Here is a 26,575-nt window from a genome sequence, read left to right as displayed (position 1 = left end):
CACTCTAAAAATTAGAAAGCATAGAAGTGTAAGAATATAATAAATCTATCAAAGTATAAGCCTTTGGTATCCTTATTACAAAGATACGTAGATGCATATAATTTAGACTCCCTCTCCTGATGTGAAACAGCAGTTATGATTCCCCAAAAGTTTTCCCTTGTGTTCTTGACATAGCAAAACAGAATTATCAGTTGCTTTGGTTTTACCAGAAAACCTGGTATCTTTTTTAAAAGTCTCCCTGGAAATTCACTACTCCTGTAACGGCCATGTGAGCTTGGAGGGCTACTGGAGAAGGGCACGCATGGCAGGCTCTCACCCACTGCCCTTTCCACAAGTGGTCCAACCTTGCAGGCCATGTAAAGGAGCAGCTGATGCAGGCTGATGAACTGAGTTGGCTTGTCTTGTATTTTCTGGGCTTTTCTTAGAAGACAAGGCCATGAAGATCCCACTGTTACTTCGTGTAGATGGAATAGATTTCAGCCTTTAGCAATTCCTTCTGTTCTATCATATTTAACTTGTTAGCTTTTGATGTTTGTGGCTGTTTTTTTTTTTAAACTGTCATTTAATACAGTAACAACTCTGTCAGAGATATTCCCTAACCAATTCTTTTAGATCAAAGTTTCAGATTTGAAAGTTGTTTTGCAAGCATAATGTAATTCGTTTCTGTGAGCTCATTTATTGTGCTGTGAGATCCAGCCCCCCTCTTGATTCCCGCATGAGAATAAAGGTTAAAAAGCTGTTTAAAAGTTTCCACTTGAGGAAGACCATTTCTTATTTTTACCCTTGGCTCTGCCTACTGTTTTGCTCCAAAATGACCTTGAAGCTAGGCCCTTGTCCACTTCATTTATCATATTGGCATGAGCTTTTATCTGATGAAAGGCTGAGAGGACAATGCAGAACCTGTGTAGGTAATTTGAAACAACTTCTATAGTCTTGATTTGATTATTGGCTTATTTATTTTTTTTCTCGTGGACCTGATGAAGCCATGTTTTTAACAGCAAAATCCTAGCTCTTTACAAATCAATGGCACAAGTCATGCTGACTATAATAAACCTTGGAATTCAACCATTGAGCATAAGCTGGAGCTGGTACTGATGCTTGCTTAGGTTGATATTGATAGTTTTTGTTCAGTTTTCTGAAAGCACAACTAGCACTTTGCCACCTGTCACAAAACTCATCTGAACAAAGAAGTGCGTAAAGAAATGTCCGTGTGGGAAGGAGAAGAAAAAACCCAGTAGCGACTGGCACTTCCCACGCAGCTTGATTGTGGCCGAATGCTGCCCTTCAGGGAGGACTGGAGCAGGGGTCTTGAGTTGTCCCTCATTTTGTTTACGTGGGCACTGGCAGAATGAACTTTGCAGCCCTGGCACAAGGTGGTGGGCGAGCTGGGTGCTGGGAAGGATGGCAGCCTGGATGTGCCTGGTGCTCTTCTGCTGCTCCCCACACCGGGCAGAGCTGCTGCTGGGATGGATGGAGTCTGGTCAGTCTTCACTCGCTTCTCAGGGATATACCAGATCCATCCAGGAGTATCTGGACGGTGAGTGAATCAATGAGAGTCTAGCAGCAGCAGTAGGCCTGTGCTTGAAAAACCAGTTAATCGGATTATGCCTTCCCTGTTCCTGGATGTTGCTTTATGGAAGTGAAAAAAATGGCTCCTGAAGGTGCTTCACTACTAATAGAACTGCAAAGAGTCCGCTGTTTTTTCTTGTCTAGCTTTCCCTTTCAAACCTTTCTTATTCAAATGCGTGAATAGCTAATGTGCGTTCTGTTATTCTCCATGCCATACCGTTCATATAGTTTACTTGCCTTTACAGTGTTGCCTTTTGTGAATATCTTGCACTGTTGTAGGAAGAGGGCAAAAAAAGGCTTGTAACTGTGTGCTAGTGCCTTAATGATTGCGTTGCATATGCTTTATTGACTGAGAAGGGCTAGATAACAGAAGTCTGAAGTGAAGGTTCTTTGAATTGTCAGGATCTGTGTCAACCCTGCTTTAAATTAGGGTTGTGGAATACATGCTCTTAATTTCTAGGATCCCTTTTATTTGCTTTAGCTTTTAGAGTGTCTAAAACGTGTACTCAGTGACTTCTTCTAGAAAACACTCTAAAATATGCTGAAGAGATAAAAATTTTGATGGGAAAATGAAGGCTCAAATGAACTCTACTGACTCTGGTAGAATTTCTGGGAATTTACATTTATGTACAGATAATTGTTCGTTTACTCCTTCAGTAGTTGCTAACTAATGTGTTGGTTTGGTAAGGCGCTTTTTTTAATTGCCTAAATGTCCAGTTTGCTTTTATGGGGTAATATATCTAATTTACAGAATTAAGAAAAACATTTTTTACAAATAAAGAGCAAATCTGCCATATATCTAGAAGTCCCATGACTTGTGAATAAAACTGGGTATTTTTAACGGCTATTTTTGGTTATGAACAATAAATCTCAGTAAAAGTTGATCAGAATTTTAGAAACCATAATTTTTTTTTGTTAATGCAAAACTGCAAGCTTGTAACCGAAATGGACTTTTGAAGTAAACAAGAATTTTAAGCTAAAATTTACAGGAATAAGTACTTCCAAGCCCTTATCCCAATTTATCTTCTTGAAGTAGGTTTACAGTATGTCTGCCAACATCTTCCAGAGCAAGTTTATCGTTGCTAAAGGCATGCAACAAATGCAAATACTAGAGTCAAATGGATGACCACTCTTTACTCCAGAATGGTCACACAAGGGACAGCTTAATTCCTTGCATATTTGATAATATTGTAATGAGGACATTTCTAATTGAATAAATGATTCTGCAAAGTACAGTGCAGGTTTTCTGTGAGGTGGAGGAGGCTGCTCTTTGCAAGCAATGAGAAAGACGTATGTGGCTGGGCAGAAAACTTCAAGATGAATTGCATGATGACTAAAGGAGAATAGATCTTTCCATAGTGATGAGTGATAGTATATGAACTGAAGGCAGCAATGAAGCAGTCAGTACCAATGATGACTTCTGGTGGACAGCTGTATTTAGCATGTATCTTTGTCATGGGTCAGAGGTTGCCACGCTGATGTTTAGCTCCAGTGATATGTCAGGTTGCTCAGAAACTTTTTACTGTAGGTACTTGGTATAAGGATCTGCTATTGCTCTGCTGCCACAGCTAATAGTGGTAATGGACAAATCCAAGTTTGGATATCTCTAGGCTGAAAATCCTGCTGTAGTGATAGGAAAAGAGGGTAAGAAGGGGCCTCTCTGGTGTAGTGACAGGGAAGAGGTCAGGGTGATTGCACCAAAGAAGAAAAACCCTTCTGTATACCCCGTAGTACTGACTGATGATACAATCTCTCTCTAGAACTTGAGCAGCCCTCCTCATCTTTTCTGTTCTTAAGGACAATGAGAAATAAGCTGCCCACTCTTCAGCTCTACCTATATAACCACAGCATTTCCCACAGTAATCAGCAAAAAAATACTCAGGGTGTTTCAGGGTAGGATCCAAAATGTGCCTTACAACTTTTTTTAGTGTCACTGTAGCACTGCTGAATTTTAAATTAAATTACTTGAGCTCTCAGTCCTGGTCTTCAGGCTGTTAGAACTTTCTTTAAAAATTGCCCTTTGGGCTGAAATGCATCATTCTTGTTTTCAGGCCAAAGGCAAAATACTTTCAGGACACTTGATTAAAATTCCATGCAGCTGGCTGAGTTATTGATCACTGATGGTAATATAGAAGAGAACTTTTTTAGAAGTTTGCAATATTGATTGTTTTTTACCCCTCTTTATTTTTGTGTTTTTAAAATTACACCTTTTCAGGAATTTATCCTGTGTGACACAAGTGGTTTTGATTTTCATGAAGGCATTTACTGTAAAATAGTAAAATGAGGATTTGAAAGTGTCGAGGGTTTGAGATGTAGAAAATATGCAACAGGTGACTTGTTATTAATATCTTAAAAATACTTGCAATACGTGCCCTGTGCATTTGTTAACCTGTGTGTCTGGAGATCAGCAGATGTAAGTAAACAAAGCATAGTAATCTGCGATTTGACTTCGTTGCCTAGAAAAAAAGTAGCAGGATATAATTTACTTTTTGCAAGGAGCAAAAAGCCACATCTATAGCACATTGAAGGAACAGTTGGTTGTAACTGAAAAAAACCCTACAGAGGTTATTTCCCAATTAACCATTTAAATAAGAGATTGCAAAATCTTGTCAGAAGAGATAAGGGAATGATCAAGTTTTGCATGTCTTCAGTGTTACACAGTTGCAAATCCTTTCAGCTCCATTCAAGCTGGAGGAAATGGGTTTCTTTCTACCCAGGAAGATCTGGCAGTGATACAGGGCTGTGTGTGCCCTGATAATGGCTTTGTGCCTGCTGGGATGAAAACATTTTTCTTTTATGTCTGAAAAAACCCACATCCTTGTAAAACAGGAGAACTGGTAGTTCTGAGGTGCCAACAACTCTTCAACTTGAAATAGCTTTTGTTCATTAACGGACAAATTCCACTTAAATAGAAATTTAACTTCATGTAAGGCAGCTGCAATTTGTAATATTAAGATAGTGCATTCATATTATGAACTGAAAAAAAAAATTTAAATTAGGAAAGCAAAATAAATTTTGGTTTTATATATGGCTGGCGAATAACAAGCTTAAGTGGACTAAGTGAAAAATACATTTCAGAGTTCCTTTGTACTGCAGGTATTTGCCGTAAGATATAATTTCTGATCACAAGGAGATGCTAGCTGCCTCAAGGAGTCCTTTATGCTTACATGGGAAAAGAAGTAGTAATATTTTGTTTGGTTGTTATTGTGACTCACAAGTAGAGAAGTGACTGGGACAAATAAACCTTTAAAATTCTTCCCAAGCTCAGGTCTCTCAGATTTTACAAGTGAGAAACAGAGGTTTAGAATCAGGAGAGAGCTAACAGATACTTGGGTCATAACTTCCTATTTATTATAATAAATGATTCAGTGTGAAGCCTAAAGCTGCACATTTATTTAATTTAATTAGGATTAAACTCAGACAAGATTTTAATTTACAAGGAAGACTGTTGCCTCAGGTTGAAAACTGGTGATAGGAAAGAAGTGCAGGGTGAGCCATTATCTATTGAGGTAGTCATAATAAAGGGGGCTAGGGGGACAGGGAGAGGAGGTTACTTTAGATCCAACATCAGTAAGAACAAAAGTGTTCTGTCTCATTGATACTGGGACACATAAGTGACAAATGACTGAGGTCCCTAGTCTTTGACATGCCAATCACTGCCAGTACTACTGTCATATTGATCTAAGCTAATATTGTGTCTTAGGCTGCATATAAACAAAACTGACAAGACGCTGAAGTATTTAATAGCTGGGGCTTGTATTTACTTCAGGTTTGAGTGAAAATCATTCCCAAGATTAAGATGACTTCAGGAAAGAAAACTAGTGTAAGCTAAAACAGAGAACAACCCCCAAAGCAACAAACACAACGATGTAGACTCCTCAACATGTGCAAAAAGCTTTGGGTGAACAAGAAAGAACCAATTTCATGGTCTGGCAGGTTTGTTGTTCCTTGGCAGTCTGCCCATCTGTCAACTTTTGGCTCTTTTGCTTTGCTGTAAATGCTGGGACAATTTCTAGGCAGATTTTTGAACAGGCCAACACCATACATAAAATCAATGCTTGCAAGACATGACTTGATAGAACAATTATTGATCATACTTTGAAAATGCATGATATATATATATATGTAGAGTGTATATTTATATATATATAGAGAGAGGGAGAGATATGTAGAGTACTCACAAATTACCTACCTTTTACATCAAGTTGTACTGTCTGATGCTGAAAATTATCATGAAAGCTGGTTTTCTTATTTTCTTCCTACTGCCCTTTATTTCTAATTGGCAATAAATTGCTGCTTTCTTTGTGCTGAAGGTATTAGAAATTGCTGTGATAAAACTTTTTTTTTTTGATACTCTTATCCTCAAGAACTCAAACTTTTTTTTTTTGTTGTTTTGGCCTCAGATCCCTGAAATCTGTGAAGGACCAAGACGTAATGCTAGAAACCACATTCAGGGCTGTGATGTAAGCTATAAAACCTGTTGCATTTACCAATGTTTTCTATTATCTCAAAACAGTCAGCAGAGGCTGTCAGGGGTGATGTGTGCTCCTTTGGGAAATGGTAGCTCATTTGTAGGAATCTCTGGATGGGACTGGAAATCAGCTGCTCAAACTCCTTCAGTGTTAAGCCTTTGCATCCTTACCTCCCCTCTACTTCAAATTGAGTACATGTGTTGTGACTGTTTCCATATGATCTACATCTATTTTTATAAGCTCTGAGCATGGGAGGGACTCGGAAGGTGGGACACTAAATTTTGCATTAGCTAACTTGATAACACTTAGCTTCATAAGTTAAATGATGTTTTAGTGTTAGTATTCAGTCTAAACAGTATGGAACCCATCTCTGGTCTTAAAAACCTCAATTCTTTGTGTAAGAAAATGTTAGTTACTGTGTAACTATCAGAGGTGACAAGCTTCAGTTTCTTGTGGAGATTTGGTTGGCCTCTTTTTTTTAAAAAAAATATGTTTTATCTGGAATTCTGGGTTTTCTTTGTTATAGACATTTTCCAGTGAGTTTATTTCCCAAATTTTAACTTTCTATCCTTCTAATACTGCATATTGCGAAATTTAACATCTTGCAATTAAGACTGAATTGGGATGTATCCCTCTTCCTTTACCTCTTTACCTTAGCTTCCCGTTGCCTTTATGCTTTGCATGCTGCTTCTTACACTTTGAATTTTAACATTTTATTAGTATTCAGGTTTTCTGCACCCTTTTTGGAAAAAACACTTTTGTCTTGTTCAAATTCTCTGCTGCATTCTGGGCATCAACCTGGCTGTATGCTGGTGTCTGAGAATTTTAATGAAGACATGCAAGTTATGCAAGACTTATGCTCTTTAACCTTCACAAACTATATGGAGAAAATTAGTGAGGGAAGAATAGTACAGCTGATGTTCATTCATGAGTGATCAAACGTTTGCCTTCTGTGTTTGCAGTCTGAATTTAGCAGGATGTTATTAATTTGCAGTGTTACACTTTCCAATACATTTCTGAGCACTGAATGTTAATTAGCACATCATTTAGCCCAAGGCAGACCAGGGTAGGTAAATGCCTGTTGCTGCAGTAGCCTGTCTGCGTTAAGGTTTTTATTAATAAAGCTGAATGCATGTAAGCAACAACAGAAAATGTTTGGCAGAGAAGGCCCTTGCTATTTGGACAGAGGAAGAGGCAAGGTTTGGTCTTCTGTAGATTGTGCTCCAACAGCTTGAAGAGCTCAAGAAGAGCTTTTGGTCACATTAACTGCAGTAATGGATTTTTTTGTTGTTGTTGTTCTTTCTTCTGGTGCTCCAGTTGGATTGTTTAAGTGTGATTTGCAAAAGCTTGACAGCATTAGAGCGGTAAAATAGCCAGCAGATTATTCTGAGAGCAAGTGTTTATGAGCATTCAGCAAATGGCTGCAAATTAGTTTGTTTTACAGACAACCTGAGCACATCCCGGGGCCTGAGGTGGAGTATACTTCTCTTTCATGACTGACCAGGCTGCAGTACAACAGAAAAGGATCTTTTACTTACCCTAGGGTGCAATGCAAATCTAACTGTAGCACCTTGAAAAGAAAGCAAAACTTATTTTTGGGTGTGTTAACAAAACTGTCAAGCATTTAAGAAATTATTTTACTCCAGTTGGTGTTAATGAGGTCTGAGGAGCTGCGCTGTTGGAGAGATGCAAACTGCCAAGAGTTCAGAAGGATAAGATTTAGAAAATTGGCTGTGGAAAGATTGAAAGGGTTGTTTACTTAGTCTGGTAAAGAGAAAAGGGTGTGTGATAACAACCTTTCAGATAATCGAAATCTGTAATCAAGATCATGAAAGATCATGAATGCAGCAAAGACCAAAAATTTGTAACTTTTAAAGTGATAAAGCACCAGAGTAGACTTGTCAGGGATGTTGAAGAATATCCCTTGTTGGAAGCTCTTGAGGAACAGACAAACTTCATATGTTCTTATATTGAAAACAGATTGGATTAAAAAAATACAAACTGGAGAAGGTTCCATTTGATTGACACATTAGTCAGCTTTGCTCTACAGTATAAGAAGAAATAGAGAAAAAGTTTTAAATAATGGCCTGTCATGGTAGTGAGGTTTTGTTTTAATCTGAAGTAATTGAATTTAAACATTGCAAATTAAAGTTTGCGGAGGTTCTGCTAGTAAAACCATACCCCTTAGTTAGCTCCTGTAAACTTCGTTGTGCTAGCAGAAATTATCCCCACTGTTAGGCTTCAGAAAACTTCATATCAGTTTTCTAAATAATTTCTAACTAGGGACTTGCTACCTAAGCTTATTGTGTAAAGTTGTAGTGAAGCTTTCAGCTTTTCAAATGGGTCAATGCTGCAGCTAATGCATATTTTTAGGCAATGTCTCCACTAAATGGATTATAAAGCAGGTTGAGTGTTATACCTCAGATTTCTTGCTGACTTTAAGAACAGTGAATTAGTGCCTCAATTCCTGCAGTTAGAAGTCAGCAATTCCAGGCCATTTTGTTCTAGGGAAATCAGCCTGGATCTTCATCGTGATTACAGAGTAAGATTCTGATGAAAGTGTATAGAAAAAGTTAAGCAAGGGATGTTTGTTGATAAAATATAATTAGGGTAAATCTATTGAGCAGTCAAGGAATCTGAACTTAAGTCTGGTAGTTCCAGGGCTTTTATTTACTAAACTCATTTAATCCAAAATTTAAATAAGACAGAACAACTAAACCAAATCTGTGCTATTGAAAACTGCCTGACAATGTTATAAAGAATGTGACCTCAACTTCTGCGTTATAATACTATTACATATTTTATACATTCTAATACTCTGAGACATTTTATTACATTTTGTCCTTTGCCTTTTGTTAGCCTGAAGTGCATCAAACTATTCTGAACTGTCACTGTGCCCTCTAAATGTTTTCAATAAAAGGAGCATCTATTGCTTATGAGCAAACTTCAACATTGCCTGCTTGTTATGAACCGCTGCTTGCCTTAACATTTTAAAAAATGCTAACTTGCAAATGAGATTAGACCCCTTCAAGTATTTCTGTGTTCTGAGAAATGACACAATAAGAAGCTCATTGTTACTGCACACATCAATCAGCTCTGTTTTTTAAGTCGCATCTACTTTGTTCACTTGCAAATTACTGCTTTTTTTATGCTCAGCACAAAAAAGCCAAAATACTAGGGGAAAAAAACAGTCTGTTGCTTTGCAGAATGCCTCAGAGTTGTTCACTGAAGTCTAGTTAGGAGTCTTTATTGTATATACTGATGAGCAATCCAGAAAACATGTCACCTTCTGGATTCAGTTCTTGTCTTTCTTCAGATAATTTATTGTCTTAATTTCCCATCAGTTTGTCTTCTGATTTCTTAAAAAAAAAAAAAAAAAACAACCCAAACCAACACCACCCACTGCCCCCCCCCCCAATCCAAACCACAAACTCAAAACAAAAAAAAAAGCACCAAAACAACAAAAAAAACCCACCCACAACAAACAAACGCCTTCCTATTTTATTCAGCTTTTAGGGGATATCAGACAGATTAGTAAATCTGGATTCAGAGGGAAGCTGTCTTAAATGTGGCTTTACTGTAAGAAGCTTTGCTGTCCTCACTGTGTTGATCAGGGTAACAAGTATCATCTTTACTGTGCTTATTGAACATATTTGCTGAGATAGTGAAGCCTGTGTAAAGCGCAACTCTTGTATGTATCTTTCTCTTTGTACAAACTGTTTATAAAAGAAATTAATTTAATCAGCTAAGTCTTCACTAGGGAGATTGTTATCTGGGGAATGTCTCCTTTTCTCCACATGCCAGCTGTAAAAAGTAAAGTTCAGTTTTGTCCTGTCTGTCAGTCACATTGAGAATCCACACAGTTAAACACGGTCAAAACCACAATGTATGGATTTTGCCAAAATGCACAAATCTATTTTCCTTTCACCTGAAACTGATCAGTGATGAAATCCTATTAATTTCCTGAGTGACAAAATTATTAACTAGGAATGAAATTGGCGTTTCCTTCAGATCTAGCTTTACAGAATGCAGCCAAGGGTCCTAAACCAAGAATATTTCTTAAAGATAAGGAAGGGAATAAATATGTATGAGAAGCCTTTGATAAATGTCACACAACTGCATGTGGTTCCCATATTTCCATTAGTGATGTGTATGTGCTGTGGTCTGAGCAGGGAGAGTAAGTCTAAGGTCTTTGGAGTGCACTGAAGCTTCTGTGCACAGGTAGGTGATCGGAGCTAGACAAAATGTTCAAGTCCAGGTTATGTCAGATCCACTGTGCAAATACTATGGAACTGACCTGATCATGTGCAGTAATTAGATTTATCCAGTATGTATCAACAGATGTGCATTGGTCACAGCTGGAGTTGCCAGAACCCTGGAAATGTCCCAGATATTTGAAGTTGTTCTTGGTGAAAACTTCAGGGGTGTTTGGTAGTCTATAACAAAATCAAAACTTATAAAACCACAAAGAATTAAATTGAGTCTCCAGGGAAGATGATGGTACTTATAGCTGCAATGAGGAGCTTGTGAGAACTTCTGTAGATGCTGTTTTCAGGTAGAATAATCCCTAGAGAAGTGTAGGCCATGTGATTGAAGAACATACAATAGAAGTTGACTGCCTCATCTACCTAAAAGCTCTTTGTCTTCCTTTTCCCTGGCATATTGCATGATGGCCACCTGTTCATCATTCAAATACATTACAACTGGCTTCATTATGAACAAGCCTTTTTTCTGACTTTTGGTGAAAAATTAATGCTATGTCCCTCACCACAAGGTCTGCCTGCTGAGCTATATATAAAACAAAATCCATCTAACCTTTGAGTTCTTTCTTCTTGTCATTTCTTTAAGAATCAAACGTTGTAGAATGTGAATGAGACAAATTCTGCCATATCTATGTTGCTGATCACAGATTTTTTACAGATTTGATTCCCTTTGCTTTCTCTGAGCTTGTGGCATTTTGCCCCTGTAGAAAAGCTCTGAATGACATAATTCCAACGGTACCCATCCAGGTTTTCAGTTTTACTGTAGTGAGTTTTCGTCATGCATCTGGCTAAAACCAAGTTCTTATAAATGAGAACAAATTGCTTGAACATATAATGAAAACATTGTACTCCACTTTTGTGCTGAGCAATACTGAACCAGTTGTTATTTTTTCTTAAAGTCAAATTAGCATCTATACACTATTCATTTTCTGGTATTGTGTAGCGTGTGAATCCTCTGGTTTAGGGCAAATGGGCAGCTGAGTAGCTAGAAAAAAAATCAGGTTAAAAAGTTTACCTTACCATGAGAAGTAAGTGAGTTTAATTTAAAAATTCTTACAGCTTTTCTCTGGACCACTATAGTATCTTGAAAAATGCTGAACAATAATTCCCAGAGGTGGACTTGATGGTAGAAAGATGAAGTAGCAGGTATTTATCTGCAAAGTTGGCTGCAAGGTATTTTAACAAATGAAATATGGTCAATTAAACTAGTGAGCTGAGAAGTGTACTACTGAATTCTGTACAGATCCATATGGATCTGTTGCCATCCACAGAGATCTCTCAAGGCTGGTTCAAAGCTAGGATCGTCTAATGTGATAATGGAGCCTGACAGCTCAGCAGTAAAAGTTTCATCAATGTCTTCAGGAATGCAAATATAATTTGCTAAAAGTTCAGTTTAATGAAACATGGTATCTTCTGCCAGAGTTTTATGTCTGTTATGGCCACTTGGATTTTATAGCAGGATTTGATGACAGTCACCTATTTATCTGTAAATGGCTCATTTAAGTGACTGATTCTGTGGCTGCTCATCCTTATCATACCTACCTCATTCTAAGAGAGGTAAAAAAATATATTTTACCAGATAGTTTTATTCTTTGCTTTTTTTTTTTTTTTTTTTTTTTTTTCTGTGGGGGGTTGGGGGTGACAGCGGAACATCTAAGAGCTCTTGAACTCACAATTTTGAATACCTCTGTTTTCTTAAAAGACTGAGGAGGAACAATGTTCTTTAAAGATGCAACTTCTTTGAAATTTGCCTTTTTTCCACTTTGTTTAATGCATATACTTATTGTTTCTTAATAAATTGGCTCCTACATTAATCTGAGTCTCCCCTGAAATCAGTGGCCACACCTCTGCAGATTGCCTTAAATTTTGATTACATTAAAGAGAATCAGAGGTTAATGTAATCAACTAGGAATTAAAGAGATGCAGTACCTTGCAAGATGAAGCTAACAACCTCTTGATTTCTGTTTGGATCCTGGGGCAAAACTTCGGTCCAACTCAGTTGGATTGAAATGTTCTTTCTTATCTCTGTGGGATCCAGAAAACTCACCATGAGACCTTAATGTTATCATACCATTATTCACTTCATTATCAATAAACAAATTTATTAGAAGTTGGTGAGATGTGTGGTGATGAGCAGGCAAAAGGGCTGAATCCAGGGTGAATGCTACAGTGGCTTGAGGCTGGGGTTTCGAGTGAAGCTTGGACAGCACAGTACTTGCCCTCAGCACTTTTTCTTCAGGCCTTTGCTATTCCTTTGGCACAAATCTGTTGAGTGAAGGTTATTGTAGGCAAATTATGTCACTCTAACAAATGACCCTGGAAAGAAATAATGGGACTACTGTGTGATGTGAGTGAAGGTAATGAATGACCTGGGGAAGTAATGGATAGCTCTTGAAGACTGGCTGATAGACCCCTGTGTGAACAGTAATGAATACTGAATAAGGAAGATTTTAGATCATTGGAGGGTAATGTAAAAAAGGATACCCTCTTCCACCAGTGAGCTTTCTTGTCCAATAGGAAAATGGAAGGCCGCATTTCTGCTTTGCCTTCAGCTTTAGGTCTGGAGGAATACTGCATCCATACTGCATGAGGTGAGAGAATACTGTGCAGAAAGCATATTACTGTCAGAAGAGCCTCACAAAAATGGTCAGCAGGATGTCTTCAGCATCCTTGTCTGCATCAGATTTAGGTATAATGACAACAAGGCATCTGACATAGTCTGGATTTAATGTAATGAAGTCAGGATTCAAAAGAATAAAAAGCTCCATCTCCCTCCTGTTAAGTTTTGAGTATAGCACAATTGAAAACACACTGTTTGTTATTCATACTGTGGTGTAGAGGGTTAGGATTTAACCACATTTTCAATAGCTGAAGTCAAGGTTTAAATAACACTAACACTTTTCTCCAGGCTTTCCAGTGTAATGCAATTACTGGGCAGACAAAGGCACTTTAAAGGAATATTTAAAGTTGCCTTGTTGAGATGAACAACTAAGAAAAACAAAATATTAATATTACAATATTTGTTGATGTATGTTGTAGATTAACGAAGAATTAGATTAATGAAGAATGTAGATTAATAAAGAATTCATATAGTTTTACTAGTGATAAAGGCATATATATATATCCACAAATACGACTGAATTTTTTTTTTTTCAGAATTCTTTATAAAAGAAGAAAAATATTTTAATACCTCACTGTTGTGACAGTAGCAATTCTTGCGGCACTGTTAATACACCATGCTAAGGATCTAGCTTTGATTTCAGCCCATTGTTATTAATCTCTAAAGACAGGACTCTTTTTTTTCAAAACGGTTTCTCTTTTTCAGAGTTGCTTCTGAATGGGTATTTTTGTTACGCTGTAACCATGAAAGATATAAAAGCTTTTTAGCTCAGGAGGGAAAGCTAGAAACTGATAACAACGTTGCTGAGAAGCTGTGCTATACTTCTTTGTCGCAAATAGTATTCTTTGCATTTTGTCAGTAGCCTTCAAGCCAAAGTTAAGCTTTACTCTTTTTAGAAAATACCGAGGATTCCCAGTCCAGTACCAGTGATCTTGAAACAATGAGTCTGTTGTTTCATTATTCCAGAGCACAATAGCAACACCATTTGAAAGTATGGTAAAGTGTTTGTGTAAAGATTAATAAGTGGCAAGCAAAATATACCTTAGACTTTACACAGACTGCAGAAAAGCTCAGAGCAAAGGTCTAACATGCAGTCCTTAAAACTTATGAGCCTGGAGCATATTGTTCAGGGCGGTGGCACTGCTTCCACGGAGGGCTCGTGTTAAATGCCATTTTCCACATCAGCACAGTGCGTGCTGTACAGTTCCTCCTCATTTCTGTGAGCAAGCCAGTTGTCCTCCTGGCTTTGGTCAATTCACAATGTGAAGAGGAGTTTTAATAACTGCATGAGTTAGTTTGCTAACTCTTGTGCTCCTCAGCAATAAAGCATCCAAAGCTGGAATGAAATAACAGGGTTATTGCAATAAGAGGGCCATGGGAGGGACCATGGGGGCTTCCTGTAGGTCTGTCAGGGCAGGTCCTGACAGCCAGGCCCTGTCCCACCACCCCAGCCGGGAGCAGGGCAGCCTCAGTCCTGGACATGGACACCTCTATGGGGACAGGCTGAAGTTGGGCTAAGATGTGGGCCCAGCTCAGCGGGCCCCATGGCTGGGCAGGGCTGTGGGGAGCTGAAGACTAGCCCTGCTTTGATGTCACTTGGGCAGGGGCTGATGGCCCTGGGAGGGGGGCAGAAATGGGGCCACAGGCAGGGTGGGAGGAGCACCAGTGGGCTGGAACAGGGTTCTGGGCTGTGGGCAGAGTTAGAGGAGACCTAGACAGTGAGCAGAGGGAGATAGGGCTGCAGTGCCCCAGGTCTGTGCCGGCTGATGTACTGGTGTCAGTGTGGTACAATAATCTTTTCACAAAATACATTGGTTTTGTTGCATTTTTCTGTACCTCTGACAAAGCTAGAAGCTCACGAAACCCTGTTTGTTCAGAGACCTGTCTCATACCTATGTCTGTGTTTTACTTGCCTTACAATGTGCCTGATAATCATTATTTCTTTCAAGGCCTGTTCCCTGCGATTTTGAACCTGGCCAGCAATGCTCACATCTCCACGAATGCCACCTGTGGGGAGAAAGGACCAGAGATGTTCTGCAAACTGGTGGAGCATGTTCCAGGACGGCCTCTGCGCAATGCTCAGTGCAGTGTCTGTGACCACCACAGTGCCAATCCCAAGGGTAAGTTTCAAGTGTGGAGGGTTTTGTGTTGTGTGTGGGTTTTTTTTTTTTTTTTTTTTTTGCATGTTTTTTGTTTGTTTTTGTTGTTGTTGTTTGCTTGTTGTTTTTGTTTGTCTGTTTTTTGTTGTTGTTTTTTGTTGTTTTTTTTTTTTTGTTTGTTTGGGTTTTTTTTTGTCTTATGAGTTTGTGTCATTCTTTTTGACCCTTTCCCATAAGTACAGAGTGTATTGGGATCAAATACTTTTTGCATGTAATCTCTCTACTACATGAGTGAAACCACCTTTTTGAGCAAAGGGCTGACAGAAAGCATGAGCACCTTAAATTACTGTTAAGCACTGTAGAGTCCAATGTCAGCCTTTTTGTCTGGGGGAAGATTTCAGCTATTACTTCTTTATGACAGGAAGAAATTGTACACAGTGTGAAAGAAAGGTGCTAGGTCAGAGAAAATGCAGTGAGATGTATTTTCAAGAGATGTTTAACTTTCTGCTTTAAAACAGAGCAGCACCCAATTTCCAGTGCAATTGATGGTACCAATAACTGGTGGCAAAGTCCCAGCATTCAGAATGGGAGGCAGTACCACTGGGTCACCATCACCTTGGATTTAAGGCAGGTGAGTAACATTTAGGTGAGCATCATTTAAGGCATGTAGGATATAAGCCAATGTGATTGATTGCAGTTCTTCAGTGTTTAGATGGCAGGATATTTAGCAGTCATCCAGCAGCACATAGTTAAATGTGAATAGTTAAAGCTAATATGAACAGATTTCAAATGCATGTGTTTTCACTTATTGTTCTAGAGCATCTTAGAGATTTCATTCCTATCAGACTGGAGTGGAAGTGACTATGTAAGCATACAGGTCACAGGTTGTAATTCATGGCACAGTAACAATTGTGTATGTGTGGATGAGAGTGTTTACACAGGCATTCCTTCTGTCTTGGTAACCTTCCTCTGCCTGACTCTGCTGTCTTTTCCCCAGCAGTTCTCTGCTTGTTTTCTTCCACGTTTGATTTCATGCAAGTTACTTGAAGTCTGTGTTATCAAAGACTTATTTTCAAGCAGCAAACAGTATTTTCAGGAAATTGTTATAAGTGCAGATTTCATGTGTGAGAATGCATCTGTTTCTGTTTATTAATTATAACTATCAGCCTGTCACCTGATCATTGTACCGTTTCTTAGTAAAAGAGTAAATGATTTGGAGTAGGATATGGTAGAAACATTTGACATCTACTGTAAGAAAACAGAGCACAATATACTTCCAAATATGAACTCTTTGATCCATAGGTATTGTAGCTCAGTGAGTTTCAGAGGAGAGAAAGGTAAGTGACAGGAGGATTATTGTATTCACATCAATTATCTGACAATAGATCTCAAGTTAAACTCGTCAGTTTAAATTTCTCAGTTTATTTTGCATATTTATGTTAAATATACAAACCTGTTAATTCAATGTAATGGTCAGATTGAAGTGTAAAATGTCAGAAAGTTCAATTGCAGGATCTCCAGAACCCTGGAAACACAGACTTTCTTCAACTGAGGGATATCCTTCAGGACTAGAAAGTGAAACATGCATAAAATGGGGCAAAGTTAGTGTTGCTGAAAGAAAAGTTGATTTGCCACCTTGTGCTTCTCTTTTGACTGATTCTGATCACTATCTTGTTAGAAGCAGCACTGGGAAGAAATGTTCCACATTATATCTTCTATGAACTTTTGCTGTTTTTTGTTCTGAAGATTTGGACATTATGTCTCTAATACACTGTTTTCTGATCCTGGGGAGGCTGGAGCTTCTGGGCAGAAGTCGGTTCCTTTGGCACTTTATGGCAAAGCTTGGAGGGATTAATCATTTTTAGGTGGGAGGCTGCTAAACTGTACAGATCACTTACTAATTTATTAGTTGGTCTGTTAGATGTGGAAGAATCAGAAGTCTCCTACCCTGCTCCAAGAAAAGACAAAATAATTTCTGAAGAAAATGTGTTTTTCTTGTCTTTTTTTCTTGTTGTTTTGCTTTGAACAGATCTATACGTTTGTCTAAGCTGTTTGAAAATCATAGCTCAACAGTCCATTATTAATATGGGGATACTTCCAAGCTCTGAAAGAAGCTTTATTACTAAGAAATGCAAACTTGAGGTGTACAGTTGGTAACAAGCTTTTGCAAGATCTCTAAACCTTGCTTGAAAGTTATTTCAAAGATTAAACCAGAAGATTTAACTTTGATGTTTTAAAATGAAGCACAGATTAAACAAGTGTCTTGTTTGCTCTTTAATTAGAAGGAAGAACTGTTAGGAAAATAATCACAGGGTATCTTTTGTCGGTGTCTGAAAGTTTGGATAGGACTTCTTGTTTGAAGAGTTGGCTTTGTATTTGGTTTTTGAGTGGGCAAACAGGAAGGAAAAATGAAGGAGGAGGGGATGCCTCATTTTTTATCCTCCTAGAACATTTTCACTTTGGAAACAGACCAGCTGAGCTGCCCCCTGAGTATTTAATTCTCCAGCCTTATTGCTGTTGATGTTCCACCAAATACATATCTTTCCTCTCCTGACCCACGCTCAGTTTCACTAATTTGATTTGAAAAGTTTCCCCCCAGGGGCCTTTCTTCTGTGTTTTCCTTAGAGAGCTTGAGAGAGAGAAGGCATCTAGGGCTATGCAAACTGAATGTAAATTACTGCTCTGTGAGAAAGGATTTGGTTAATAGAGATTGCTTGAAGTCAATGAGTTATTAGAGCTGACTTGGTGTGCTTTAAGCGAGTCAGCACAAGTAAAGAAAACACAAATGAAAAGCGTATGAAGGACCTTAGTGATTTTAGTAGTTCTTTACTTCATAAATTTGCTTGAAAATTAGTTAAAATACTCTTCTAGGACCTTTAAAAGTACTCCTGAAAGTCAGTACCTGTAATTATATGTGTTGCAGTATATATTTGGCATTGGTACTTTTTTTACATTTCAAGCTTTGTGCATTAAATCTGTCAAGTAGTGTATTAAAGTAAATATGTCCCTTAACTTTCCTTGCCAGTATGTAGAACATATCCATACCCTTTTGTGATGCGAAGAATGACCATCTGATCATTATTTATGTTTTTTCAAGTTAATTACCAGAAGCTCTAGCAGTAAGAGGAATGGATTATTTCTTGGAATTGTTACCAATGTACAGTTTAGAGATACAATCCAGCAGTTGTATTGGTGAGTGTTGGAACATATCCTTGGCTGGAAAATATGGGGAAGATTAGCCCTTAGCTAGTGAAAAGTAGCCCCACTTCAGTTTACCCTAGGTGAAGTTCTAGCCACAGTCTGTGTCCTGCTTTTAGCTGCATTTGTCTCTTGGCTGAAAGTTGAAGGGAGCAGGGGACATGCTTTCAGCTGATATTCTACCTTACACTTAGTTTATCGAGCCTAAAGACAGCTAGACTGAAGAGCAGCTTGATGGAATCTTCTTAAGAAAAGAGGGCTGGCTAATAAAATCAGCATTAAAATTGCTGTTTTGATCTATTTCCTTTGCAGATTGTGTGCTATTTATAACTAATACTAACCATTTTATAAGAGTAGTCAGTTGGTATGTCATGATTTTTTAGCTCATGTGGATCATAACGACTAAGTACATGTATTCTGGCATGCCTTTCAGTTATTCCAATATTCCAAGACCGAGATGTATGATAGTCTTTATTTTTTCTCTTTTTTTTTTTTTTTTAATTTTTCTTCTTTTCCATTAAGTGTATGGCAAAGATCCAGAACTGGGGAAAGAGTAGTTTAGCAATGAGGTGTAGTATTGATGTACAGGATACCAAGATTTGATTTATGACCTTGAGCTTCCTACACTGACAATTCTACAGAAACAAAATACGCAGCAGCAGTTTTAGATAAAACGAGCATTTTTGCCTGAGTTTGACTCCTGAACAGCTATTTTGTGAAATTATAATGAATTACATTAAGTGCTGACTATTATAAATGCCAGCAGTGTGCTCGAACAAGCTGTAAAATATTTCTCTGTCACACCATTAAATGAAGAATACTTTCCTCAGTTTTATTATCATGCTTCAGACTTTTAAAAGTATTTAAGGGTACTTTGTACTAGGCATAGCAGAAAGGCACAAGTGTGTATATCACAAAGTTCTTGAATTGTAAAGCAAGACCAGTTGTTCTTGGGAGACCCATAGTATCAAGTTGAGAAAACATCTCCACTTCTGATTAAGTTGTAGCTCATGAATTATTTCATGAGTACTGGATTACTGCTCAGAGACTTATGTAAGAGTAATTTGTGGTTGCTGCCATTAGAAAGTAAAAAAGAATGTAAATATTATAATATGATTTGTATAGAGATTTTGCCTTGAAATCAATTGACAAGAAGAGATTTCTGTAAGGACAAATCCTTTGCTGATGTGAAAAGATATTATTCGTGTTGACTTCACTGGACCTATGTTAATTTATTGTACACGGCAAGCTTCCTTAAAAGCCTTTTGTGGCTTTGTAAAACTGATGATGCAAGATTCAGGGTGCTCATCTGTACATTTTTGCAATACACTTCTTGAGTAAAATGAATTTTTCTTCTATTCCAAAACGATGGTTGCATATAATGAATCAAGATCTTAAAGAAAAGATAATTCAGGAGACTAGAAATTCTACTGGTTTTAATTTATTTCGCACTTTTAACATCAGAGACTCGTCAGAGGAAAATGCCACAAGCAATTGCTAGGCCTCACAGTCTATAATAAGAGCCTGAAGCCATCTTTATCCCTTAAAAAGACATTTCTGTGAATAATATAGGCTGTTACGCAGAATATCTCTTCATGTAGTCTTCTACTCTTTGAGAGTTTGCGCAGATTAATTATATACTTTTTGGACAGTAAAATGAAACCTGAGAAAAAGAGGCTTTTCTGGTAACCAGGTTTATATGTGTTGACAGCACTGAACAGAATGGATTTTGCAATTTCACTTAAAATATGGAGTAATGTTAGTTGTAATAACCATTTTCACCACAGGATTTGTCATGCTATTTTGAATTGGATATAGATTTGAAGTAGCAGTTAGTACCTCTGTTCTTAGTAGGTTAAATGTTTCTGAAATTTAGGAAAAGGAAAATGTGTTAGGACTCATCTTTAACTTTTCACTTATGGAGCCTAGGGCTCAAATACTCATAGATATGAAAAGACAGAATCTTCTTTATTGTTGTCTCCTTTTGTGTAAATTGAAAAGTGTAACTAGGAGTCTTTATCCAAAAACACTGCCAGGAAAACTGTTCTTGCCAGGGCACGTATCTGTGTGGGTTACAGAGCACTGACCACGCTCTTGGAAATGGGGCCTTTTGGCTAACATGTGCTGCGTGGCCACTGCTGGCTAAATTTACAGTCTTGAGTAAAAGAAATATGCAAAACTTCCTGATTAATGGGGAGAAGGGTTCATTGATAATTCTGTTTCAAGAATAATGTAATTGGTGTTGATGGATACACATTCAAGGAAACAAGGACATTAGAAAGGCTAAATAAAGCAGAAGTGACTTGTTACATTAGTATTGCTGCTATGAGGAAGAGGTTCTTCAGTACAGGTTTATTTGGCTGGTCTTTACAGTTGGGATTGAAATGCCTGTAAAATGACACTTTTAATCTATGGCTGCTTGGGAATTGCTAACTTGCTTTGACTTGCCCTTTTTACCCTTGTATCTCAATAAGGAAATGAGTTCTGGGAAAGCTATACAGCCAAATTAAAGTGTACAAATCATTAGCTCTTGTCACACAGATCAAGTTTATCACGTAGCTGGTTGGTGGACACTGAATGGATGTGGAAAAATGGTAAGAAATTGACTTTGACCTGAAGAATTTAAAAGTAAAAGTCTGTAAAGAAGTGCTCTAAAGACGTTGGAAAATCAGCTTGCATTACATGGCGCTCCCAGTTCAGCCATTTTGGGTTGCAGAGGCTGTGGGACATGAGGTCTGTGAAACCCCTACCTGTTGACATTCCGTAAAACATCTTCACCTGCAAACACTGGGAACACCTTAATCCCTTCCTCCAGCTTAATTCCATTGCATTGGAACATAATCCTTGAGAATGTAACTCCTACTGCTGGGTTGTCTTGTGACTTCTTGACTGCAGGAGCATTTATACAAAATCCTTTCATTTCTGTATTTAATCTGTATTATTTGAGGGACTGACAATTTTTCCCAGTATTGCTGATATTCGTTATCCTGTGAATTTACCTATTAAGTATTTTTGGGTATCTGTGGGCTATATATGTAAATGGCAGAGAGTTAAGAGGATCTGGGGGAAGAGGTGGTGGCAGTGCGTTCCTGCACTGTGCATACGTAAATGTTTATAGAACCATTCACTGACTTTTGAATATATCTTTTTGCTTCATAGTGTCAAATATCTTAATTTCAGCTGTTGGTGAACTACAGGCATGCAGGAAAAGTAAATCCCTAGACGCTTGAGTACCAAACATGGCTGCTGTTTTTCTGGAAAAATGTTGACTTGAAAAGACTTTTTTTTATTGAATTGTTGATTGAATGTACACACAGTTGCTGTGAAAGTTTTTATCTTTAACTGTCTTTTCCCTTTACTCCGCCCTCACAAAGAAACTTGATATTTAAAATAAATTTAATTTGCATACTCTTGCAAATATCTTCTCTTACTACAGCAGTGACTGCAGTTAATTTGTGATGAAGGATAGCTCATTGTTACTAGTTGGAACTGGATTTAAAACTAGCTACATCAGCTGCAGACGGTAATGGGTCTTGAAAATTCTCAGTATAATCAGTAGACCATTTGTTGTTCAGCCGACTGTGTAATAAGTAGGGAAGTAGCTTAGTTGATGACAGTAAGCAGAGAGGAAAAATAAATAAATAAAAGACATGTAAGAGTTTTTGAGGAAAATTTTCTACCATGACATTAGAAAAAAATTGGGCTTCCAGTCTTGCATCTTTTATGTGCTTGAGATGGTTGACTTCAAAGGAACTTGGAGGTGCATAGCAGTTCCTAAACTCAGTCAATAAAACTTCCTTGTTTTTAAGTTTTCTGCAGTTCTCTTCTGTGATGCAGAAAATACCCATGCAAGTGACTCTTGTCACATACAACTGTCTTCAGGTTAGGGGTACTGAAATGATGATAGATATCCCAGATTCTGCTTGTGCATAAACCAGTGTGAAACAGGTGTATAACTCAACTACTGCTTACTGAATCAATGAAATCCAGGTTGTATGTAGGGAATACAGTTCCTTGATTTGGAGTCTGCCTGAATTCTGCTATTTTCTCTTTAAAAACATGTGTTTTAGCATTTTTTTCAGTTGGAGCTTGTTGGCATGATGTAAGTTTTATTTAAAAGGGGCTTTTCTCTTCATGGAAAGATTACAATTCTTGGTATTCAGTTAACTTTGATAAAAATTTAAGATTGTGCTGAACAACGGGGTATTCACAGACCCCAGAGAAATTTTATTTCTAAGACTGTAAGGCTGTGACTAAACAGTGAGCTGGCTTCTCTTTTTGTTTACTTCTGCTTGCATTACTGAAAATGTCATATAAATCAGTGGGCAAAATCCTCAGTTTGTGTTAATTTTCATATTTATTGAAACAACTGAAAATGTTCTGTTTGTATATACTCAATGTCTCAAAGGATAAAACTGGAGTGCCTGAAAAGAAAATCAGACCAAGTGAATATCATGTTTTAAGTTACGTCTGATTTTAATCAAAACTGAGATACTTTGACTTTTTTTAAGTTATTAAATCTATTAAGTCACTTGAAGATAACTATCACCAATTTGTTTTTCTTCTCATGTCTGCAAGATCTCTTAAGCAAAGCTCTGTTCACTTAAAGAATGTTTTGTTTCAAAATTAGTTTCTTGAATTGCATACACAATGCAGTCACTGTTTATCTCTGTTTATTACCCCATTTGACAAAATCGAAATCTGCTTTTATGTGGCAAGTGCTATTCTTGCTCTGTCTTTAATATGTATTGAAAAAAAAAAAAAAAACCTAAAAAAATTTTAAATTTCAAGTGTCTGAAAGAACTGATTGTGGCCAGATTGGAACTCAACGCAGTATTAATACTATACCTGCAGAATGGAATTATGATTATACCAGCTGACCAGGCAGTCTGCTCAAATGAGAATACATACCTCTGAGACGGTTGAATAATATGGCATTTTTCTTTCATCTAAATGTGGCTTGATACTGTAGTGAGTGTAAAACATTAAACTCCTATATAGAAGTCTTATCAATTTGCAAAGATAGCCTTTTGAAGTGAGGTGATGTAGTAGGTATAAGGTAAGGAAGAAGATAGTAGCTTTGCAGTAAGTGCACTTCAGTGTTGGTGTCTAATGCTGTAGCTAGTTGGGGGCCAGTGCAGGTTATCTAGCTGCTACGACAAGGTCATTTAAAAGATGATACAAACCTCATTACAGCTCTGCCTACTCAGAGAAGGTCTGAACAGAGCTGTTATGTCGATGAGGATTTCACTTTGGACCCAGGATTTTCAAAAATATAGTCAGGATACCTGTGTAGCTTAGAGAGTACACATCTTAGAAGAGCTACTCTTCATAAATAAGGTTGTCATGTTTATATTTGTCACATTCATGTTAGTGTCCTCTGTGTGTTTTCATCAGTGTCTGTAAGTAGTCTTCTGCTTAAATAATGTTAACACAGAATTAAAATGGAATGCGCAGAGATTTTTCATATAGGGTGTAAAAAGCTTATCAGAAATGCTATTACTGAGGGGATTAAACTCCCAGCTAAAATGTGAAACAGTGAGTTTTTTGGGCTGCAGCTGTTTTGAAAAAAAACAACCCCCTTTGAAGCCCTCAGTGGGTCAGAAAAGCTAAGTAACACATTTCCCATAGAAAGAATGTTATACCCAACTAATCCTGAAATGTACAGTGTAGATATAGATTTCAGCTATTACACTAACAGAACGATGCACTGAATACATTTAGACTTTTTTTTAGTTACATAAACAAATGTTTTGTGGTAATGTTCAGAGTTGTGACAACAAATGATAAATATTTCTGTTATTAAAAGATTAGACTGGTCTTCTGTCAAAAGTTAGTGCAAAAATTTTATCCAGAGACACTATACCAAATTTTACCCTTTCCCTGGACAACCATTATACCGCTTTTAAAATTTGAATTTAGTACCCAATTAGCTTTTAGTGGTCTTTTCCAGCGTAATGAAGTGTTAAAATTTTCTTGCATTTTTTTAGGTCTTTCAAGTTGCATATGTCATCATCAAAGCTGCTAATGCTCCACGACCTGGAAACTGGATTTTGGAACGCTCCATAGATGGCACAGAGTTCAGACCATGGCAGTACTATGCAATTAGTGATACTGAATGCTTAACTCGTTATAATATTACGCCAAGAATTGGGCCGCCAACTTACAAGAGAGATGATGAAGTGATCTGCACCTCTTATTATTCCAGACTAGTTCCTCTGGAACATGGAGAGGTATGTCTGGTTTTGCACTTGTGGTTTGTGAGTAAGAACATGGACTGATAGCAATTTGAAAACATTTAGATTACACTTACAGAGTTCATCAACCCTCAGCAGATCAACCAGTTGATTTGTTATTCTTCATTAATGATACTATCTTTACATCATGTACCGGTATAACAAACTTTTAAATGTTGGGCTGAAACATATCTTTGGCTCTACGTATTTCCATTACTAAACTTTTTGTTCTCTCTCTCCACATAATTTGATTGTAGCTATTAATTGTGAATTATTAGTTGTTCTATCCTGAAAGACTGACAGAGGCTCTATGTTTTCCCAGGTTTTTCATTTAATAAAAAAACCCCCTGTGTTAGGAACACCTGGTTGTGTGAGATAAAGCTGCAAACACTATTGAAGTGCTCAGCACAGCTGGAACTCCTAAACAAGCCTTGGCATTGTTTCAGGGATGTAGAGTAATTAAAAGAGCTAAGAGTTGTGTAGCCTCACTGTTGATTGTTCTTTCTTTTAACAAACTCTGTTAATGGTACTTGTGTAATTTATTACACAGAGGCAGCCACATAATGAAATGATACATTAGAACCAGCGGTTATTCTATTGTGAATGCTATAATGTAAGAGCGTGATAATAAATGCAGCGTTATCCCATGGAGAATGCTATTAACTGTTAGCTTAATAGAAGCCAATATGTTTTTATTTCTTGGTTAAAAAAAGACTGGAGTGCAGGCAGCTAAGGGCTAAAGTGTGTTGAATGTTCACATAGACTTAAAACTTTCAGCAAGAAAAACCCAAATTCAGTAACATCAAACCCCATTCAATTTAACCAAATGTTTATTGCAATGAAGTAAGCATATTCCCCACAGATCAGATGAAACAAAGAAACTTAACCTGTCACTCCAGACAAATAACCAGAAAACCCTTAGGCTGACTCTATGAACTGTGCCTCTTGTAATATATGTCTGATGCCTGATAGGCGATACAACTCCAAACCCAGGAATGCCAGAGATTCAGTGTAGTGACATGCTTTTCTCATTTGTTTTTTTCCTGATGTACAGAGAATTAATTGGGTGACACTACCCAGAACATTGCCTTTTTTCTGAGTGCAGTAACATAGCATCAAAAAATGACAGAATTAAATTGCTGTATAATTCATAAGTTCATAAATCATTCAGGTTGGAAAAGACCTTTATGATCATAGGGTACAACTGTTAACCCAACACTGTCAAGTCTACCACTAAGCCATGTCCCTAAGTGCCACATCTACACGTTTTTTAAATACCTTCAGGGATGGTGATTTAACCACTCCTCTGAGCAGCCTGTTCCAATGCTTGGTAACCCTTTCGGTGAAGAAATATTTCCTAATATCTGATATAAACCTTCTCTTGTACAACTTGAGGCCATTTCCTCTTGTCCTATCAGTTGTTAGAAGGAGGAAGAGACTGACATGCAGCTCCCTACATCCTCCTTTCAGGTAGCTGTAGAGAGTGATACGGTCTCCCCTCAGCCTCCTGTTCTCCAGCCTAAACAACCCCAGTTCCCTCAGCCGCTCCTCATAAGACTTGTTCTCCAGACCTTTTCCCAGCTTTGTTGCCCTTCTTTGGACACACTCCAGCACCCCAATGTCTTTCTCGTAGTGAGGGGCCCAAGTCTGAACACAGTATTCGAGGTGTGACCTCACCAGTGCTGAGTACAGGGGGACAACCACTTCCCTAGTCCTGCTGGCCATTGTTTTTGATACAAGCCAGGATGATATTGGCCTTGGACACCTGGGCACACTGCTGGCTCATATGTTTTTACTCTGAACTAGATATTTCTCATGTTTAACTGTACTCATGCAGCAGACAAATGGAAAAAGAATTTACTAAGATTCTGCCACTCCTCCTAAGATTGGCAGTCACATATCATTTTCCACCAGGCAGCTTTCCATCCAGTCTGCCCCAAGCCTGTGGTGTTGCATGGGGTTGTTGTGATCCAGGAGCAGGACCTGGCACCGAGCCTTGTTGAACCTCATACAATTGGCCTCAGCCCATTAATCCAGCCTGTCCAGATCCCTCTGTAGAGCCTTCTTACAAGCAGATCATCACTCCAGCATAAAAGCTGTCATTCACAAAGGACAGGCT

At 37.9% G+C, this 26,575-nt stretch overlaps 1 protein-coding gene across 2 annotated transcripts in view; it reads left to right on the top strand.

Annotated features, from left to right (window-relative positions):
- The window catches only part of LAMA1 (laminin subunit alpha 1), a 104,847-nt gene that overhangs the window by 6,460 nt on the left and 71,812 nt on the right, over nt 1-26,575 (top strand). For both annotated transcript variants that reach the window (XM_032987684.2, XM_042798055.1), the window contains exons 2-4: nt 14,873-15,043; nt 15,541-15,653; nt 24,211-24,453. In XM_032987684.2, the coding sequence (XP_032843575.2) occupies nt 14,873-15,043; nt 15,541-15,653; nt 24,211-24,453 (527 nt within the window). The remainder of the gene's footprint in view (nt 1-14,872; nt 15,044-15,540; nt 15,654-24,210; nt 24,454-26,575) is intronic.

This window comes from Tyto alba, unplaced genomic scaffold (genome assembly GCF_018691265.1).
Source record: "Tyto alba isolate M040663 unplaced genomic scaffold, T.alba_DEE_v4.0 Super-Scaffold_27, whole genome shotgun sequence".
NCBI lineage: Eukaryota > Metazoa > Chordata > Aves > Strigiformes > Tytonidae > Tyto > Tyto alba.
This window is presented reverse-complemented; position numbering and strand designations above follow the sequence as displayed.